The sequence below is a fragment of the Hyla sarda genome, chromosome 5 (assembly GCF_029499605.1).
Source record: "Hyla sarda isolate aHylSar1 chromosome 5, aHylSar1.hap1, whole genome shotgun sequence".
Taxonomy (NCBI): domain Eukaryota; kingdom Metazoa; phylum Chordata; class Amphibia; order Anura; family Hylidae; genus Hyla; species Hyla sarda.
In genome coordinates, this window is record NC_079193.1 from 58,978,019 (window position 1) to 59,000,855 (window position 22,837).

Consider the following 22,837-nt stretch of genomic DNA (forward strand, 5'->3'; position numbering starts at 1 on the left):
TATACTACAAAGTTCTTTTCTTTTTGAAATTCTTTTCAGTCTGACCACAGTGCTCTCTGCTGACACCTCTGTCCATGTCAGGAACTGTCCAGAGTAGGAAAGGTTTGCTATAGGGATTTGCTCCTGCTCTGTACAGTTCCTGACATGGACAGAGGTGTCAGCAGAGAGCACTATGGTCAGACTAGAATAAACTGCACAACTTCCACTGGAACATACAGCAACTGATAAGTACTTGAAGGATAAAGATTTTTAAATAGAAGTAATTTACAAATCTGTTTAACTTTCTGGCACCAGTTGACTTGAAAAAAAAAATCCCTGGAGTACCCCTTTAACATGTCTTTTCAAGTGATTGAAGAGAAAGGGTTTATTTTTATCTCTTTATATAAAACTGACAAAGACTAAGAGAACAGATTTTAAGTCTGAAATAATATTTAATAGATTTAACTATATATTCTCCTCCATAGCCATGACAGTGGATTGTACTACATGACAAAAAAAAAAAATTGATAAAAAAAAATCTGTACAGTAATGAGAACTGAAGCAAAGTAATTTTTGTATATTCACAACTTTATCATAGTCATCATGATGTACATTGTACAGAAGCACTTAAAACTCATAGTCCAGCCTCTCCATAGGTGTGTTTTTAATAGAAAGAAAAAATAAAATACTAGAAATGGCGCTTGATGTCTACCAACCAGCGGGGCAGGTAGTAAAGGGAACACAGTGGAGACAGTTAAAATTCTTGTACTATTTCTGATGCAGGTAGGATTGGATTGGCCGCAATGCTCCTCGTTTTTGTTGTTGTTGGCAGACGTGTCTGTATTCTAGATGATCCGGACCCTGTTTTATGCCAGTCTGCTGGTTGTATAGACATATTGCCAGCTTCTGGAGGTTTTCAACCCAAACAGCACTAAGTCAAGTGATCATCTTTGGTTCATTTTTGCAGACTGGTGACATTATTTGTATAGAGCTTTTATTTCTGGAAAATTTTTCTCAATCAAACAGCAATTTTTTTTTTACTTGTTGAAAGTCGATGGCAAATTTCATTTGTACTACTGATGTAATAAAGCCTGGATTCCTGAAACGTCTCCATTTCATGGGGAATTCTATTTAGGCACCAGTTTCCAATCCCGCATTGGAGTTTAAGCCCAACTCAGCTGAGTTCAAAGCCAGCAGCACATTCTATAGCATAAAGCAGTTTGCTTCTCATAAGGTTCTCATCATAAAACTCCGGAAGCTTGAGAAGGTTCATGCAGGTGCTTGCAGTGGGAAGTCGCTCCAGATCAGACCCTCCATTATGGATGCAGAAGGCAGGATACAGCTCCTAGAGAGGGGAGATAGAAGGATGTGATTGTGAAACTTGTTTAATAGCGGATATGTTTGTCTGTAGTTCTAGAGGATAACAGTAACTGTATTTTGTCCCAATCTGCAATGTGTTAACGCCACCGTATGTATGGCGCATCCCTGCATGTATGACACATCATCGCACAATGAGGTACTGTGCCAGTGGTGGGGACTGGCATTGCTGGAACAGCAAAGAATCCAGAAGAAAACCATTATGAAAAGGTATTTTTTTGCTAAATATCATACATATGAGAAAGGTTTTTTTTATGTTCTACCATCCTGTACTAGTAAGAACTAGACTCTGCTTTGGCCTTCCAATCTGTACATTTAAAGGAGTAGTCTACTGAAAAGTATCTTGAGTCCGTTGTGCCCAGGCTGCAATAGAAAAAAAGAAAACAAACTTTCATGCAACCTTCCTCCGTTCCCCTGGAGCGCTGCTACAGCTTATTGGTTCTCCGGTCCAGTCTTCTTTCTTCTTCCTTATGCACAGATCGTCACAAGGCGCACAGCCTATCACTGGCCATGGCGGGACATCGCTGCAGCCATCCGTGCAAACGGAAGGAGGAAGAAGACCGAACAGCTGTAGCTATTTTATGGGGGAACGCAGGAAGGGGAGTTAAACTTTTTTTTTTTTTTTGCAGCCCAGGCACCACGGACTCCAGATACTACTTCAGTAGACTACTCCTTTAACGTACCCATACACCTTAGTTTAAAGTAGGTTTAAACCCACCACCATCAGCAAGTCTAGCTGTGTGTCTAACGTGTATGGTAGCCACCAACTCTCCACCGACAGATGGTTGGGGGAAAGAAGGGCCTGGTCCTTTTTAGGATCTAAGCAGTGTTTTATCACCCAAGTCCAAAAAATGGGCAAACGTGTTATACGAAAAACTGCACAAGGATGTTCACTATCACAAGCTCTTATTAGAAAATTGAGGGGGCCCCCACAAACCTTCCCTCCCCTTTGGGCCAAAATGCACCGGAAAGGGTCCAGGATTAATGTTTCCCCTTTCCTGAATCTCAGAACGGATAGGCAATATGTTCTCGGCATTCACCTAGGTGGCATTCAGCCAAGGTGTTAGAAACTAGGTAGAATATACAAAAAAACAATTGAGGTTGCAGGGAGGTGAGGGATGGTGTGTTAGATTTTTCCCATCCAACCCTACCTAAAGGTGGCACTAGAGAGACAATTTTCTTAGTTCTGGAGAAGAGCTCATCTGCATACCCTATTCCCATAGACCAGCGGTCTCCAAACTGAGGACCTTCAGATGTTACAAAACTACAACTTGCTGGGAGCTGTAGTTTTGGAACATCTAAAAGGTCCACAGTTTGGAGACCACTGCTCTAGACCATTGCCTGTTAAGCCTCCATTCCCCATTCTCCGCAGCTTCACAATAAGAACCAAAACTCCCAGAGATACTTGAATATCAACATTTACAGAAATTATACAAAAGGCAGTAAAGGCTAAATATATAAAAATAAGTACTAGATTGGGGTGTGTGACACTTACAGGATTATTATTTTTTTAATATGCCTAAAGTCTTTCAAAGGTGGTGTAAAAAGAAGACGGACATTAGCCCTTCATTAACCTAAGACTAATATACAGTGATCCCTCAACTTACAATGGCCTCAAAATACAATAGTTTAAACATACAATGGTCTTTTCTGGACCATTGTAACTTGAACCCATACTGAACATACAATGTACAGACAGTCCAAATCTTCGAAACATGTCAACGGCTGGAAGAACTGACCAATCAGAATGGGCATTCACTGGTAAAACCCCTGTATTACTGAAGTGCATGCACTGACTGGTGTCTGGTAGCGCCTCCTGCAGTACAGGGAGGTATTACATGTTCTGTACTATTTTTTACCTATGACACAGTTAGCTGCTTCTTTGGACACCAGGTAAGGGCGACTCCATTTACCTTTTTTGGGACAGTGCGTGTACTGTACAGGACCCTGAAGAAGCTCCTATCCTCTACATAGACAGTGATTTACAGCTCCCAGCAGATCTTTATTACTTTTATATGTAAGGACTTGCTTTATCTATATTCGTTATCTACTTATTTTTCTTTACTGCTCACTTTTTCCTATTTTTGGATGACATTTTGGTGGCTTCAGAACCAGTTACCAGGTTTCCATAGAGTTATGGTCTGAACATACAATGGTTTCAACATACTAGGGTCATCCTGGAACCAATTAATATTGTAACTTGAGGGGCGACTGTATATATATGGATAGAGGAGTATAAGGAGCCAGATAAACAGAGGTGCTCATCTAATTCGGGCATAACATAGTCCGATGCCTAAGTACAGACCATAGATAGATATATAGAAAGAAGAACTCACAGCGTTTGTACATAAAACTTTAAATCTTTATAGGAAATGCTTAAAACGTTGCTTCAGTAGACAGTAAGAATTCAGGTAGAGAAAACAGACATGGTCGCACATCTACATATTGTATTTTGATCTACTTGCTTCTCAGCATAAATTCAAAAACTAACAGGTTGTTAGTATACATTTTGATCAAAAGGTACAAGCCCACTCGCCACGTCAAGGCCACCTATTTAGAGTGGGTCCCTGACGTCCCTAGCATAAAATGGCGTAACACTGGGCAACCACCACCGCCGCAACACCAGTGCCCACAGGAGGAACGACCCACTGGCAGAGCAGCCCTAATGCCACTCAAACCAGTCCTAGGGCCACGCCTGTCCACAGACACGGTGCCACGGCAGCAATGGACGCCGCACAGCTCCACACCAGCGTGAACAAAGTGTAAAAGATCACTTACCATGTGCTCCCAGTCAGACTGGGAGGTTGCCAGAAATGAAAGGGCCCTGTGTAGCTACCTGCTACTTTATTTAGGGTGGGGCTGAGGGGGTGGGGGCAGAGTGCAGACCAAGTGAAACCAACAAAAAAAGCAGTAGACAGTAAGGACAGAGGGAAGTGACAGCTGTTTCACCTGATTAATTGCTAGTCCATGCGAAACAGCTGGCACTTCCCTCTGTCCGCTCTTTGTCCCGACCGTCTAATGAAGCAACGTTTCACAAATACAATGAGGTGTGCTTTTATATACCTACCTTTTAAAGGTGGTCTTTACAGTAGACTATGGGAAAGGAGTGATAAGTAGTGGAGGGTGGAGAAACTATAGCACTATGCTTCACACCTGCCCTTCCTAGACATCAATTATAAACAGTGATTTATAAGTGCTAGATAATTTCAATATTGTACAAGGATTTTCTGTTACCGGCAGTCCAATCTCCCCCATTATAAAGTGTTTTTTAGTATAATAATGACCTTTGTAACTTTTACATAAAGGCAGGAGTTTCCACAAGGTTATTAACACAGGAGGAGGCGACCATTTCAATACATCCCACTGCCAAACAGCTGCGTTGTGGGGCCATCTCTACATAGGTTATTGGCTTTTTCCACTTTAAAGGTTTAGTAATGTAACAGAATGAAGTGCTACCGTAAAAACGAGTGGCTGGCCAAAGTAAAAACTGCATAATGAAACACATTACAAGCCGGAGACAACAGTTCACCAGTGGAGAGAGACCATTTATTATTTTGACCTGACTGGAACTTCGCTATCTTACTCACTCGAATACAAATGTAGGTTTTTTTTCTCTATCTGCGGCAACCTAATTTATTAAAGTTATTAAGCTTTAATTAGTTTTAGAAAATGCTATCTTGTAACATTTAATCTGGCTCCAAATGGGCTCTTAATTTGTTAATGGTCTAACCTTGTGATATCCAGAGTCTACAAACATTAAATAATGTCTGGGATTTGTCAGGGATGCGGCTCTGGATGGCCTTAGAGTAGTGACTACTGCCAGCTGTTTAAGAGGAATAGTTAATATTCATTTTACAGAAGGGCTGAGCACCACATAAGTGCCTTACAGTAAGAGGATCTTTTTTTTTTTTTTTTTTTTACAATAACTCTCGAAACTGAACAATAACGTTTAGTGAAACTTAAGACAATTTCAAGACGTTATGATTTTAATATCTTTTTAATGCCGTCTACATGTCCGATCACTTGTGCCCACCTTCCACTTTCTCAGATATTTTTTAAAGGCCCCAGTAGCCAGACCTATAATTATTAAATGTCTAATGGACTATGAATATGTATTCGATGGACATTCCAATTCCTGAGAAACAAATCTATCTAGTTAAGAAGTAATACATCCCTGCTCTTCACACACTGAATAGCTAAGCAGATTCAACATTTAGGAGCCTAAGAATGTTAAGTGAGAATACTGCAAAAACTAAAAACAAACAAAAAATTTGATGATGACCATACTGGCCACCTCTACTTTTTCTTTATTTAAATTTTAAAAAATAGAATGCGTAGAAGAGACAGTGTTATTTTATCTTTTATCGCCTAGCAGGGCCCTTGCTAAAGGTGAATGGCATATACTGGGTATCCAGTATATGCCATTCACCTTTAGCAAGGGCCCTGCTAGGCGATTGGTCATATATATCCTTTTTATACAATAAAGACCATTTTTTGGATCCCATCTCCACTAGTCTTTTCTTTCTTCTCTCCCCTGTGCTTTTGAGGACTGGTTCACATAAATATTTTATATTTATAATTTCTACATATTACATTAGGCCTTTTGGGTGAAGGCAACACCTTTAACCTCAAACACATTATTTCTTTTATCCTAAGTGAGCTACACGTATTTTACATTTCCTATTTATTTTATCTTAACTGGTGAGATTTCTATTTTAAGAGGAACTTTTCTTTAAAGAGCCACGAAAGACACTCATACACACTAAGAGCCCCCTGGTTGGATGGAGAGGCAGTCGGACATGCGTGCTGCCACTTCATTTCACTGTATGGAATGGATAAAGATAGAAGCACGGAGCTGTGGTCATTCCATGCATGAGGAACGCCAGGGCACCAGACAGGAGATCGCAGGGGGTCCCAGTGGTCAGACCCCCCACCACAATTATATATGGGATAAGAAGTTAAGTAACAGAGTTCCCCTTTAGGGACATCTATGTAAGTTGGCTGTGGAGTACTGTTCATTATGGACTTGTCCAGTGTCCACACCTATTATATAGAGTTTTGAAGCCGATTGGTCGATGTGACCTCACTGCAGCCCCAGCCTCTAGACTTCTTCAGAAATAAGTAAACTCATAGACAAACTCCTTCAAAAGTGAAATTCGAATGGCAGAAAGACACCAAAAAATATATAAATTTACCTAAACTCTGAATATATTATAGACCAGTGTTGCCCAAGCAGGGTACCTTAAGCTGTTGCAAAACTACAACTCCCAGTATGCCCAGACAGCCTTTGGTTGAGGTTGTAGTTTTGCTACAGCTCGAGGCACTCTGGTTGGGAAACACTGGTATAGACTAATACTGACTAAACCTCCCATTTGTTAGAAGGGCCCCTTGAAAATAAGCTGATCAAACTGAGGAGTTGTTATGTGAGAAAACCGGCAGTGAGTGTACAATTTCTCTACAGCTCCCCCACAGGGGAGAACGATTACTTCATGTTGGTAGCCAGCCTGAGCATTGAAGTAAATAGGATTATACATAGGGGTACTGAGGCCTAGTGGTGTAAACACGTCTCCCAAGTGGATACAGTTTTAGGGACACAGTATGATATGATGTGATGGTTCTTTTCTACAGTTTTAGACTGGACATTTACAATCATATCTAATGTGCGCTGATTCCTGTTTCGGGTAACAACGTGGTAAGAACTCGCCCATCATGGCATTCCACAAGCCCAAACACATCAAACACCTTTGAAGAATATTTGTAAATGGTGAACAATGGATATTGAAAAATAATGACCATTTAACAAGGCGACAATAGGCATTAAGATGTCCCCTTGTGTAAGCTACAGTACCCATTCATGAGCTATAGATAAACTGTGTAAATCTTTACACTAGTAATACATATTGTCGGCTATATTTGGCCTGGCTGTTATTTATAGGGGCGGCGGGTTATTCACAGATAAGGTTGGGGCATTATTCACAACTCATTTAAAACTATTTAGATAAATAACACATCCATAAGGGATTAGGGCAGAACAAACATTCTCACTTCTCTATTTATCCAGCACATAAATAGGCCCTCGTGTCCACACCCCGCAGTGAATGGAAATGGTGTAATTATTCACTAATCACTGTCTGCTGGTGGCTTTCATGTCCAATTTCAATACGTCCTATAGATCTAATGTGTTTCTTCTGGTCTTTTCACATTTATTTATCTGGGGTTACAGCCAAGCTCTCTCTCTTTTGGTAGTTTTGCTATGACTCAAATTGCCTTTTAATCTAGAAGGTCATGAACTATAAGGACCACTTGTGAGGTGTGAAGGGCGCACACTGTCGCTGAGGGTCACTATATTCTACAGACACCTGTAACACCGCAATTTGTCCTATTTGTTTTGTTACAGAGCTGACACAGCCAAGGGTCCTTTTACATGGACAGACCACTACCCCATATACAGTATGTACCAATTGACTGTGTTACAGCCTTCCATTATTGTCAGCAACACATCACAGTGCTATGAACAAACAACTGATCGGACTGTATGATCCCAGCGATCAGCCGATCAGAAATTTCCTTCTGTATTCTTGAGCTAACACAGCCTTCTAGTATCTGTGCAGGGATGTGGAAATTGTATCGCCCGACACCCAGGACATGCAGTTCCAGGCCCCGGGCAGGTGATTTCTTCAGGCATTTAGCCCTGTTTCGGGCAAGCAGCGCTAAATGCCAGAAGAGTTCACATATTACTGGGCAACCAGTCTTGCCCCGTCACTAAACTGCTATAGACCGAAGCTGTATGCTGCAGCCTATAGCGAGCCTTCCTGGCAGAAGTGCGCACAATGAGTGACGGTCATCGCACGTGCCATGCAGGAAGCCGGGACACAGATGTCCAGCGCAGAGCGCTCGATGACATTGCTCACCGCGCGCACCCCGCCAGGAAGTCCCTGCAGGGAACAGGGAGATGTAAGTAGCAGCGAGTTAGTAACTCAAACTTGGCTACTTACTACATAAGGGAGGACCTGCCTACCACCAGGGGCTAACCTATCTACTTAGGGGGTAGTAGTTAATTGTTTAAATGGGAGCCCTACCTGCCGGGGGTCATATCTATCTGGGGTCCTGTCAACTTACTGGGAAGCCCTACCTAATCATCAGGTAGGGCTCCCCAGTAGGTAGACAGGCCCCCAGACTTCTCTATAGGATAATGCTGGAGATCAGATTGCTTTTTTAACATTACAAGTTTCCTTCAAAGTGTTTTTCCATCATGGAAATATATAAGTGAGTACCAAAGATTGAGTACAGCACCTGGGTATCTTCCTAACTCCCATAAACATTGAACAGAGCAGTGGTCCAGTTTGTGCACATCTGCTCCATGAAGACAGAAGCTTCGACTGTCCGGTTCTCAAGATCACAGGGGATCCCAGTGGTCAGATAATTGGGGATTATTTTCACAGTGGTAACCCATAAATAAATGCAAATGGGTTCACACACACTTCAGCCTACACAATATAAAACTAAATTGTTTGGCACACAGAAAAAACAACTCTTACTTTAAAACCTAATAATGGAGGCCGCGAACAGCTTGTCACAAATTTCAGTAGTTTTCTCTTTTCCTCATCTGTAAAGTTTTCCACCACTCTCCAGAAAATTTTGATCACTGCATGATCTGCAGAGTATCCTCCTGAAATGAAATATTCAGAAGAAACATTAAAACGGGGCCTGCTCTACCCATTACACCATGTCACCCCGTATTAACCATAAAGTATATTTTATAAATTAAAGGAGTACTCTGCTGGAATTTTTTTTTTTTTCAAATCAACTGACTTCAGAAAGTTAATCAGATTTGTAAATTACTTCTATTTAAAAAATCTTAATTCTTTCAGTACTTATCAGCTGCTGTATACTACACAGGAAGTTGAGTTGCTCTTTTCAGTCTGACCACAGTTCTCTCTGCGGACACCTCTGTCCATGTCAGGAACTATCCGGAGCAGGAGAGGTTTGCTATGGGGATTCGTTCCTACTCTGGACAGTTACTGACAGGTACAGAGGTGTCAGCAGAGAGCACTGTGGTCAGACAGTAAAAAAAAGTTGAAAAGAACTTCCTGTGGAGCATACAGCAGCTGATAAGAACTGGAAGGATTAAGATTTTTTTTATACAAGTCATTTACATATCTGTTTAACTTTCTGAAGCCAGTTGATATGAAAAAAAAATGGTTTTCCACTGGTGTACCCCTTTAACAAAAAAAACCCTTCAGAGGCTTTTTAGATACTGCAAAAGAAGTCTACAAATATACTGCAAGGAAAGCTAGATGTATGTGATTTCTCTATGAGCCCAGGCAGCATTTAAAGGGGTATCCAGGTAAATGTACTTATCAGATACTAATCCCTCTATACCACACTATCTCCCGTACGTCAGTCTGGGGCGGACAGTAATTGGCTGAATGTTCCCTTTCTTGCTCTTGTCCAGGAAGATGGGGACCAGAGCTTGCTGAGGATGAGGGATAAGTGTCTGAGAAGTTCCCTTCAGTACTCCTTTAAGAATCTTTAAACATGTAAATACTGAACAAGATCAAATATATGGTTATTTAAGTTTTTTTTATTTTTTTCTTAAGAATTCACATACAGTCTATTGGTAGGTTTAATACCCATTTGAGTACTGTATTGTGTGGAGTGTATAAAAGGAATGTATCTCATAAAATGTTTTATATTGTACTGTATGTCCATTTAATCCTAAAGGATACAATTAATCTACCCCACTGAAACTTTTTCCCCTTAAGTGAATGGTTTTCAACCTTTTCTTAAAGTGACTGATGTGTTTAGCTGTATTTTAAATTAGTTGTTGGTGTTAAGATTCTGCATCTTCCACTAAATAAATACCTGAATAGTTTGTGAAAGATTTCAGATCATCAAGACAGATTGGAACTTGTGCTCCTGAAATCAAAACCTAGAAACAGAAGTAATAAATAGTAAAAAAACAAATAACAAAGTCATCCAGAAGAAAAGCATATGTGCAGATAAAGTAGGAAAGTGAAGCTGCATTAAAATGGGTCGTTTCATCGCAGAAAACCCTTTTATCCTGGAATCAGATGATCAACTCAGAATGGGATCATGAGACTAGCGGCATCGGTATAACTGGTTTTGACAAGGGAAAATTTAGGTTATTATGTGGGCATTCAATTGAAGGGTCATCCACGTTATACACTGATGGATTTTGGTTCATAGAGGAGGTCATATGCAAAGAAGTTGTCAACATGAGGAGACGAGGAATGATCTCAGGTTAGAAAAACAGAGCCGTTGCCACTCAGGTTTGTGTGTGGTATCGCAGCTCAGTTTTGTTGAAGTGAATGGAGACCAGTTGCAATACCGCTCACAACCTGAAGACAGGTCTGGCTCTGTTTCTGGTAGAAATTGTCTCTGTTATTTCAGAGGGTTATTCCCATCTTACAAACAAATGGCAAATAAGGCGATAAGGTTATGATTGGTGGTGATCCAACCTCTTGATATTTCCACAGAAACCTGAGAATAAAGGGGATGCAGCTCTAGTAAACCACTGAGAAGGGAACGGCGACATTCACTTAAACATGAGGGATCCTGCCATTCACTGCACAGCGGGTGGTCATAGTGCAGAGGAAGAACAGTGAAGGGGGCTCACCACAACACCAGCACTGCAGCCTCTTTATTCTTAGGATTAATGCGGGTCCCAGAGGCCAGCCCCCACTTACCATAAAGCTAAGAATACTAAGAACCACAAATCCCTTCAGGAAACGGCTATCTTTGAGGCCACATTGTACTAAAGGTATATGAAGTTAGATGGTGCAAGAGTACAGCCAAAAGAGACTGTGATCGGATCAGCTTTGGATAAGGATGGTCATTCACATTAGACCAGTGTTGCAAAACTACAACTCCCAGCATGATGGGAGTTGTAGTTTTGAAACAGCTGTAGACACCCTGCATGCAGCTGTTGAAGCAAGAAGCAGGTCGCTTGGAAGTAAGTACCATAGGTTAGATCAGTGTTTCCCAACCAGGGTGCCTCCATCTGTTGCACAACTACAACTTCCAGCATGGTCAGGCAGCCAAGAGCTGTCCGTGCATGCTGAAAAATGTAGTTTTGCAACAGCTGGAGGCACCCTGGTTGGGAAACACTGCTTTAGACAGATGACAGCCCAAAATCTGTCATCTGTCTTCAATCTGCACTCTTAATCAAATTAAGTTATCTAAAATCAAATTAATATAAAATATTTTGTTGCGCAACTTTCTTACCATACAGAATTAGTGAGGCCACACTGCAACCATTATTTTCTGAACATTCTTTTACTTACAAATCCAGAGGAAGACAGTGACTACCTTTTGAACAGCATGGACTAATTTGACATCAATTACAAAAAAAATAAAAATAATTCCTGGTGCCCCCTACAGGTTATCAAATGCATGGGCAAGACATGCTTTTATACTGCTGTGTCTTCTCTTATTTTATGGAAGGAAATGAACAATGCTTGGCAATGCTTGTAAGCCCCATAGAGAATAAATGGACTGTCGGCTGTGATTGTGCGCTGCCGCTCCATTCATTCAGTGGACAACTGACCTCCATTCTCTGGATCAGTGGGGGTCCCAGCAGTTGGGCCCCCACTGATCAGCTAGCTAATCCCTAAGTAATATAATGTAACTGAATGTTTGCCTTATGGTTAGAAAAGTATTTCCTTCTAAAATGACTTCGGACTATCCAGATTTTACCTGTCTTATAAAGTTGAAGTCACGGTCAGGCGCACGTTTTGCTACACGCATTCATTTACATTGACGCCAAAACAGCACACGACTGATACAATACCTGGATTTCCTGCTGATCAAACATCCTGAGCCATTCCAGATTGACCACATTGGCAAGACCTTGCCTGAATGCCAGACAGTGTGGGCGGATCTGCTTGTTTAGCCTGTAGTCAGCGACAAGGTGGATGTAGGCAATTCGGTTCGCACTGGTGACAGGGATGTCTTTGCCTCCGAGCTTCAGTTCTACCACCTGGTACGAAGGAACATAGCATGTGGATCAGGATTGCGCACGTTAGAATGAGAATGTGTCTGTTCGCAAGTCATGTTACTGATTGAACATAATATTTTTATCATCTTTCTTCTATGAGGCATATGTCGTAATACAATGGGTAAGTGGAAAACAACAGAACTGCCTGATTTCTGCCAATAGATGGCGCACTGTGGTAACTACACAACACGTGCACAGTTTCTGCTCTATTCTTCTACAGTTTTGTGCTTGAAATGTTGCAAAACTACAACTCCCAGCATGCCCGGACAGCCAACGGCTGTCCGGGAATGCTGAGAGTTGTAGTTTTGCAACATCTAGAGGGCCACAATATGGACACCACACAAATGACCAATGCATCGCTCTGCACAATGCTAATTTGTCTAAATGGGTTTCTTTTCAAATTTGGCACCTAAATACCTAAACGGGGCGCCGTACTCCCCGCTCCCATCACATTTTTTAGCTGCACCCTCATGTGACCATGGCTACTTATAGTTAGGTATTTGGATATAATCCAATTAATAGGGACAGTAGATAAGAAACCAAGTCTTTGCTTCTGTGGCTAGAATTGGTAATGTATAACAGGGAGTGTTTGCTGGATAAGACGTGTAGAGTCTTCTAGGCCAGACTGTAAGTAGGGATCGACCGATTATCGGTTTGGCCGATATTCAAGATTACCTTGCCGATAATGCCCCGCCCAGAGACCGCTGCCGCTGCCCCATTGCCTCCCCCATCCCCAGTTTTATAATTACCTGTTCCCGGGGTCCACGCTACTTCTGGCTCCTGCGGCGTCCTGCGCTGTTGCTGTGCGCTGCGCAATGACGAGTGGCGTACTCAACGCGACATCACCGTCAGTGCGCACAGTGACAGCTCAGGACGCCACCGGAGCCAGAAGTAGCGCGGACCCCAGGAACAGGTAATTATAAAACCGGGGATGGGGGAGGCAGCGGCGGTGGATGGACTCAGGACCGGCAGGGAGAGAGAAGCGGGCGGCAGCAGTCTCTGGCCAGAAGATAGGGGGGGGGGGGGGGGGCGGACATCGGTGGTGGTTGGACTCAGGAGTACCCCAGGACAGGCAGGGGGAGAGAAGCGGGTGGAGGCGGCGGTCTCTGGCCCCGCAAAAGCCGCTGCAGCGCCCGCTGGGGGGTGGGGGTGAGGGGGAGAAATAGCCGATAATTTATACCGGAATATTGGTATAAGTTATCGGCTATCGGCCTGAAAGTTCACAGATTATTGGTATTGGTATCGTCTCTAAAAAATCAATATCGGTCGATCCCTAACAGTAAGATCAGATATGACTCTGTATCATAAAAAGGTAAAACAAAGAGTAACTTATGTTCTTATGGAATTAAAAATGGAGGAGGCGATTTCAGACCCAACCCAAAACCGCCACCGATCTTGTCCATCGCTGTGTCTTGTATTGCAGCTCATCCTATTTCACAAGAAGTTAGACAGAGCTGCAATGCCATACACTACCTCCAGAGTGGTGCTGTTTCTGGATGGGGAAGGCAGGCTATTCTCATTTGACTACGTAACTGTAGAGAGAGTGAAAGAAAATAGGAGGCACCGTTCAAGTATGTACCTGGATCAATTAATCATCCACCTGGAAAACGCTTCCATAAGAGAACAGCGCTACTAAAGACAATTCGTGGGGCGGGAAGGTGGTGCATAGAAGAAGGTAGCAGGTAAATAACCCCGCTGAGCCCCCCCCCCGTCCAAGCCCCGTTGCCTCCAGGATGCCTCCTTTTCAGTAGCGGTGGACCGCAATGAGTGCAGGATTCATTTCTTTGTTATTTTTATGCTATTCTTATTTTATTTTGTCACATTTTGAACAACCTCCTCAGAGCGTTACTGTCATTTATAAACTCCTGAGACCCCCTGCGATCGGGAGCTATAACCTTGTGAGGTGTGAGGCAGCATTCTTCATTTCTTCACTCTGTCCGACTCCTTTACTGCATTATGTAGAAGCAGAGAAAAAAAACCTTGGAATTTGGCGCTGCAGACTCTTATGATGGATGAAGCGGATACCAGAAGTTGTAGAAAAAGTCCTCAGCGAGTTTATTGATAACAAATAATAAAATGACAGGATTAGCATAATCCTGTAATTTTATCTTTTTTACCAATAAATTCCAAGGGTTTTTACTCTGCTTCTACATATTCTTCCCAGGACGACTGTGGTCTTCTCCTGCAACCCACTGGCTTAGCAGCGACTCGCACTTCTGGTACCCCGACTATATCTGGGGTTACATGCACATTTATATCCTTTCTAAGGTGAGCGGCTATCTTATAGCCCTGTGGGGTTGCCCCCCACGCATCCTCCACCATCCAGGGGGAATACACAAGGTGCCGTCCATTGGTCCTTTTCTTTCTATTTCCACAGATCCTTTACTGCATTAGAGTCTATTGTGAATGAGCTGAGTTTGAGTCGCAGTCGGGGAGTGAGGTGCACACTGCCGCATTCTTCCCCTGGCTATTACAATCGCACCGGGTCTCGGGAGTGATCCAAACTCTGGACGTGTCTGGACAACATGTCAAACGTTTTTCCTGCATGAGGATATCACTGCTTTCAAAGGGGTGCTCAGTAGACTCGCCCTTACAGGACAATTCAGAAAACCTATAGACAAATCACCTGAACAGGCAATTAAAGGGAACCTATCGCATTGAAAATGCTATCCGAGCTGCCGGCACCATGTTAGGGTGCATTCACACCACGTTTTGTACATACGGGTGTCGGATCCGGCGGGGGGGGGGGGGGGGGGGGAGAGGGGCAAACCGGGCGCTCCCGTATCCCGGCTGGATCAGCCCGTGACTCCATTTACTTTAATGACCCAACCGGAGTCAAACGGTGACTCCGGTCTGCTCAGTTTTGACCCGTATGCGGTTTCCTCACTGGACCTAAAACCGTAGTTTACTACAGTTTAAGGTCGGGTCCAAAACCGCATTCGGGTCAAAACTGAGCAGACCGGAGTCACCGTTTGACTCCGGTTGGGTCATTAAAGTAAATGGAGTCACGGGCTGATCCAGCCGGGATACGGGAGCGCCCGGTTTGCCCCTCCCCCCCACCCCCGCCGGATCCGGCACCCGTATGTACAGCACGTGGTGTGAATGCACCCTTAGAAGGTAGGAAAAAGCTGAGGAGATTAATATATACAGTAGTTTAGTGCAAAAAGTTTGTTAATGTCATTTATTTATTCAAATCACTTCTCATTCGGGGTTTGGGAGCCTAGTGGGCGGTCTTCTCAGTGACTGACAGGATTTCACATGAGTGTGAATACAGAGATAACTGTTAGTCACTAATTAGGACCGCCCACTGGACTCCTAAAACCAGAATATGCAGGAATTTGAATGAATAAATTGCTAGTTCTACAGAGTCTTTTCCCATAATACTATATATCAATCTGCTCAGCTCCTCCTGCTCTATGACATGATACTGGCAGATCCGACTTCTTCAGTGTAATAGGTTTCCTTCATCACTGACTGTGAGTAAACAAACTCTGCGACTCCTGGCCTTTTTTGCAATGTGTCTTCTCTTTTTTTTATAGTAATAAATCAATGATGCTTGGCAATGATTGGTCGCCCCATATAGAATACATGGAGTGCTGACTGTAAATGTGCGCTGCTACTCCGTTTATTTAGTGGAAAGCTGACCTCCTTTTTGTAGGGGTTCCAGCAGTTGGGCCCCACCGATCAGCCAGCTACCCCTTATACTGTGGACAGGAGATCACATTTGATCTTGGAATAACCCCTTTAGCGCAATGCTCTTTGTATGCTTGGCTACAACAGAGCTCGGAGCCCTTTGCTGTGGCCATATAAAACTGGTGCTCATTTCATCCAGAAAATCTCTATAATCTATTTTGGCTGCAGAACAATTACAAATTAACGGCTTCTGCATTAGAATTTTTACTTGTCGCCTCTGTGAAAGTTTTAAGTGTCCGTTAATGCCCTCGACATCCGGGATTATTGCTTTATTATTACCTAGCTAAATACAAATTGAATACAAAAAGGGCTACTTAATGCCAAAAGCAATTTTAGGATAATGGCTCATCTTTACGGTATCTTCCAACTGTAATTATTGTATGGTTTAGGTCACCCAGGCTGAAAATCTGATATATATATATATACACACAATGGCTGCTCAAGAGAGAGATTCATAAAGTAGGACACTTGGAGCAAACAAGAAATACAATGCTGGATAAGGGTCAGGAAACAGATGGGTTTATACATGCGCCAATCTAATAAACCAATCCATCAGAATCAGCATGACAATTGTGTAACGGGTAATTACATATGGTACGAGGCACAGAATAAGAGTGCACACATACTGCTATCTGCATGCCCAAATAATCAGGAGGTGACAATGGAATTAATCATTGGCAGCCGTCCTGGGAACCTACCTGCGCTTCCCCCAGATCATTGTTAACCACAGTAAAGTTTAACCCAAGTTCTTCCACATCTCCTTCGTAGCTCTTCAGGAACAGAAGGTTCTTGTACATTTCTGGATCCAGAGAAGCAAGGTGGTGGATGTCCACATCAGCGCTGGTACCCAGTAACTTGGAAAGGAAGAAACTGGCAAAGGGCAGCTCCACAAGCATGTTTTCATACAAAGCCTGCAAAGTAAATAGACAAAGTCCATAAACACTGGTCTGTAGGAATATTGGATTTCTAATTCCATAGAAACATAGAATGTGTCGGCAGAGAAGAACCATTTGGCCCATCTAGTCTGCCCAATAATCTGAATCCTATCAATAGTCCCTGGCCCTATCTTATATGAAGGATAGCCTTATGCCTATCTCTATCTTATATGAAGGATAGCCTTATGCTTATCCCTATCTTATATGAAGGATAGCCTTATGCCTATCTCTATCTTATATGAAGGATAGCCTTATGCCTACCTCTATCTTATATGAAGGATATCCTTATGCTTATCCCATGCATGCTTAAACTCCTTCACTGTATTTGCAGTGACCACTTCTGCAGGAAGGCTATTCCATGCATCCACTACTCTCAGTAAAGTAATACTTCCTGATATCAGTATTAAACCTTTGCCCCTATAATATAAAACTATGTCCTCTTGTGGTAGTTTTCCTTCTTGTAACTCTCCTCTCCTCCTTTACCGTGTTGATTCCCTTTAAGTATATAAAGTCTTTATCATATCCCCTCTGTCTCTTCTTTCTTCTATACATGTTAAGGTCCTTTAACCTTTCCTGGTACGTTTTATCCTGCAATCCATGTACTAGTTTACTATCTTCTCTGAACTCTCTCTAGAGTATCTATATCCTTCTGGAGATACGGCCTCTAGTACTGTGCACAATACTCCAAGTGAGGTCTCACCAGTGTTCTGTACAGCGGCATGAGCACTTCTCTCTCTACTGCTTATACCTCTCCCTATACATCAAAGCATTCTGCTAGAGTTTCCTGCTGCTCTATTACATTGTCTTCCTACCTTTAAGTCTTCTGAAATAATTATTCCTAAATCCCATTCCTCAGATACTGAGGTCAGGGCTATGTCAAATATTCTGCCCGAAGGTTTTTACGCCCCAGGGGCATTATGTTGCACTAACCACATAAAATTTCAGTTGCCAGAATTCTGACCATTCCCTTCTACTTGTATAAAATACAGTATAACGGATATGTAGTATGGTCTTAATGTACTCTTCTTAGGCTAAGTTCACATTGCAGCTGTGCAACAGACATGCTGGGTCCGTTCAGATAGTTTTTTTGCACCAGCCCCAAAATGGGTCGGTGCAAAATGCAGTGCAAGTCTATGAATGAAAAGTCAGTCTTCGGATCTGTTCAAATGAGCAGATTTAGTGCAGATTTTTCTACTATTGACTTCAATGAGTCAGCAGAAAATATGCAATAGTAGCAGATTTGCAGGTTTTCTACGGACCCATTGAAGTCAATGGTAGCAAAATCCGCATGAAATCTGCCCATGTGAACAGACCTTTAGGCTATGTTCACACATAGTATTTAGGTCAGTATTTTTAAGCAAAACCAGGAGTGGAACAGACAGAAAAAAAAAGGTGCAAATCTTTTCCATTATAGTTTTTTCTGTGTTGGTTCCACTACTGGTTGTGGTTAAAAATACTGACTAAAATACTCTGTGTGAACATAGCCTAAAGGTCTGTTCACATGGGCAGATTTCATGCGGATTTTGCTACCATTGACTTCAATGGGTCTGTAGAAAACCTGCAAATCTGCTACTATTGCATATTTTCTGCTGACTCATTGAAGTCAATAGTAGAAAAATCTGCACTAAATCTGCTCATTTGAACAGATCCTAAGACTGACTTTTCATTCATAGACTTGCACTGCGTTTTGCACCGACCCATTTTGGGGCTGGCGCAAAAAAAGAATCTGAACGGACCCAGCATCTGGTGTCCCTGGGAGGCAAAAGGCTAAATCTTTATCACAATCCAAACAAAGAAAAGTACAGGCGACTAACCACTTCTTCAATGCTTTTTCTTTATTCTGGGATATGTGCAGGTAAAGCGGCTCCACGCCGCCCCGGTGTGCAGGACGCTAGCGTCCTGCACACCGGTGCGGCGTGGAGCCGCTTTACCTGCACATATCCCAGAATAAAGAAAAAGCATTGAAGAAGTGGTTAGTCGCCTGTACTTTTCTTTGTTTGGATTGTGTTACATGTAGTCTCATTACTTTCACACAAGAGCACCTCCACCTATGCACCGCAAATAGACAGGCTTCAGCTGCACATCAAGGGAGTCACGGGAAGCAGGGCCAGCAGTGCCAACACACTTGCTTTCTCTATATCCCAGTTGACTAAATCTTTATCATCTGTTGCCCCATAGGCTAAAAAAGGGCACGATGCCATGTCAATAAAATTTTGGGAATAACGTTTTGTGTATACAGTTTAAAAGTCTCTGTTCCCATCTTGTTTTAAGCCGAAGATATACGTCCTGATGAGTGCCTCCAATGTATACCACTATAAAGGACTGCAGTGTGATATGTCCCCTATGAGCTCTCCATACCATTCAGTATACATTTTATTACTCTGCCCCTCAGCATAGGAAAGCACAGTAGACAAGACTTTCTTATACAGAAAAAAAAAAAAAAGTATGCCAACCCCTACCAAAACAGTGTATACCAAAAGGACGATCTTCTGGCATATGTTAGGGTGCATGGGGGCCTATAGACATTAAAGAATTACTCCTGAAATATAGACATCCAATGCACAAAAAATTGCAATAACCAACTACTACTTAAAGGGGTACTCCGGTGAAAACCTTTTTTCTTTTAAATCAACTGGTGGCAGAAAGTTAAACATATTTGTAATTTACTTCTATTAATAAATCTTAATCTGCTGAATATTATAATATTAGCTGCTGAATACTACAGAGGAAATTATTTTCTTTTTGGAATGCTCTCTCATGACATCACGACCACAGTTCTCTCTGCTGACGGTATTATAATAATAATAATAATAAAAAAGCTTTATTTATTGTTGTCCTTAGTGGGGTTTGAACCCAAGTCCCCAGCACTGCAAGGCAGCAGTGCTAACCACTGAGCCACCATGCTGCCCTTTGCAGACATCTGCTATGCATGGTTGCTAAAATGGACAGAGATGTCAGCAGAGAGCACTGTGTTCGTGATGTCATCAGTGTTCCAAAAAGAAAGGAATTTCCTCTGTAGCATTCAGCAGCTAATAAGTACTGGAAGGATTAAGATTTTTTAATAGAAGTAATTTACAAATATGTTTAACTTTCTGCCACCAGTTGATTTAAAATAAAAAAGGTTTACACCGGAGTACCCCTTTAATTCCTTTGACATAATTTTCACAAGCCGGGGGCCTGTATATAGACCAGGAGAGGCAAAGTTGTACCATCTGTCCCGTGCAGCACTTCTGCTCAAGCATAGCAGGTGATCATACTGGCGTGATCAAACGTTTCACTATTATCAGACGAATTTATTCAAATGGACAAATATCTTTTAGCTGATGGAAGTAATGCCAAGCTTGAATGAAATGCAACATATATGGTAATACTTGGGTATAATGTAAGTTTGCAACTGCTATACAAGGCCTGAGACTAATAAAACACTGACTGACTTAGTAGTTGTTCAGCTAACATTAACCCTGCGGAGATACCAAGGTCTACAAACTCAAGCTGACCCCATCATGTTTGCACGACTGCAGCCTTGTAGGAAACAAAGCTAATAAGGCTTCATTTATAACTACTGAGATGTTTGGCAATGGATAAACGGACAGTCCAAAATTTATGTGTTGTGCCTCTAACCCAGTGTTTCCTAACCAGTGTGCCTCCAGCTGTGGAAAACTACAACTCCCAGCATGCCCCAACATGATATATATTATTTTTTAAATCAGATAACTTATTAGTAATTTTTGCAGACTCACTAACCAAACTCCACAGGGTTAAGAACAGAAACCTTTATCTGGTCAGACATTTCCTCTGTAGCGCCCACTGCAGGGGGGATGCAGTATTACATATCGCTGAATGAGATGTATGGCTGTCCATGTATAACACAAATGGGATGCATCCTTCAAACCGGAAGACACTTTTAGGGTAGGGTCACACGTGGCGTATTTTGCTGCTGCGTATTTTCATACTTATTGAAGTCAATGGGTAGCAAAATTAGCTGCGTATTTTTGTTACCCATTGACTGACTTTAAAGGGGTTATGCAGGGAAAAACTTTTTTTTTATATATCAACTGGCTCCAGAAAGTTAAACTGATTTGTAAATTACTTCTATTAAAAAATCTTAATGCTTTCAGTACTTATGAGCTGCTGAAGTTAAGCTGTTCTTCTCTGTCTAAGTGCTCTCTGATGACACGTGTCTCGGGAAACGCCCAGTTTACAAGCAAATCCCCATAGCAAACCTCTTCTACTCTGTGCAGTTCCTGAGACAAGCAGAGATGTCAGCAGAGAACACTGTTGCCAGACAGAAAACAGCAACTCAACTTCAGCAGCTGATAATTATTGAAAGGATTAAGATTTTTTTTAATAGAAGTAATTTACAAATCTGTTTAACTTTCTGGAGCCAGTTGATATAAAAGAAATTTTTTTTCCTTTTCTAACTGCTCTCTGATGACTCACGTCCCAGGAGCTGTGCAGTTCCTATGGGGATATTCTCCCATCATGCACAGCTCCCGGGACGTGACATCATCATCGAGCAGTTAGACAGAAAACTTCAGAAGCTAATAACTATTGGAAGGATTAAGATTTTTTAATAGAAGTAATTTACAAATCTGTTAAACTTTCCGGAGCCAGTTGATTTTATATATATATATATATATATATATATATATATATATATATATATATATATATATAAAGGTTTTGCCTGGAATACCCCTTTAACCCCTTAAGGACTCAGCCCATTTTGGCCTTAAGGACTCAGACAATTTAATTTTTACGTTTTCATTTTTTCCTCCTCGCCTTCTAAAAATCATAACTCTTTTATATTTTCATCCACAGACTAGTATGAGGGCTTGTTTTTTGCACGACCAGTTGTCCTTTGTAATGACATCACTCATTATATCATAAAATGTATGGCGCAACCAAAAAACACTATTTTTGTGGGGAAATTAAAACGAAAAACGCAATTTTGCTAATTTTGGAAGGTTTCGTTTTCACGCCGTACAATTTATGGTAAAAATGACATGTGTTCTTTATTCTGAGGGTCAATACGATTAAAATGATACCCATTATTACATACTTTTCTATTATTGTTGCGCTTAAAAAAAATCACAAACTTTTTAACCAAATTAGTACGTTTATAATCCCTTTATTTTGATGACCTATAACTTTTTTATTTTTCCGTATAAGTGGCGGTATGGGGGCTCATTTTTTGCGCCATGATCTGTACTTTTTTTTGATACCACATTTGCATATAAAAAACTTTTAATACATTTTTTATAATTTTTTTTTAAATAAAATGTATTAAAAAAGTAGGAATTTTGGACTTTTTTTTTTTTCGTTCACGCCGTTCACCGTACGGGATCATTAACATTTTATTTTAATAGTTCGGACACTTACGCACGCGGCGATACCAAATATGTCTATAAAAAAAATTTTTTACGCTTTTTGGGGGTAAAATAGGAAAAAACGGACGTTTTACTTTTTTATTGGGGGAGGGGATTTTTCACTTTTTTTTTACTTTTACTTTTACATTTTTTTTTACACTTGAATAGTCCCCATAGGGGACTATTCATAGCAATACCATGATTGCTAATACTGATCTGTTCTATGTATAGGACATAGAACAGATCAGAATTATCGGTCATCTCCTGCTCTGGTCTGCTCGATCACAGACCAGAGCAGGAGACGCCGGGAGCCGCACGGAGGAAGGAGAGGGGACCTCCGTGCGGCGTTATGAATGATCGGATCCCCGCAGCAGCGCTGCGGGCGATCCGATCGTTCATTTAAATCGCGAACTGCCGTAGATGCCGGGATCTGTATTGATCCCGGCACCTGAGGGGTTAATGGC

The 22,837-nt window shown here is 41.8% G+C and overlaps 1 protein-coding gene across 3 annotated transcripts in view; it reads right to left on the bottom strand.

Moving 5' to 3' along the window:
• Positions 1-408: 408 nt before the first annotated feature.
• UBE3C (ubiquitin protein ligase E3C) overlaps positions 409-22,837 on the bottom strand; it is a 124,700-nt gene continuing 102,271 nt past the window's right edge. For 2 of the 3 annotated variants that reach the window (XM_056519563.1, XM_056519564.1), the window contains exons 20-24: positions 16,768-16,980; positions 12,170-12,358; positions 10,222-10,288; positions 8,895-9,025; positions 409-1,324 (exon numbers count right to left, since the gene is read on the bottom strand). In XM_056519563.1, coding sequence (XP_056375538.1) covers positions 1,154-1,324; positions 8,895-9,025; positions 10,222-10,288; positions 12,170-12,358; positions 16,768-16,980 — 771 coding nt within the window. In that variant the 3' untranslated portion in view covers positions 409-1,153. The remainder of the gene's footprint in view (positions 1,325-8,894; positions 9,026-10,221; positions 10,289-12,169; positions 12,359-16,767; positions 16,981-22,837) is intronic. The other variant, XM_056519565.1, reaches the window with a different exon arrangement.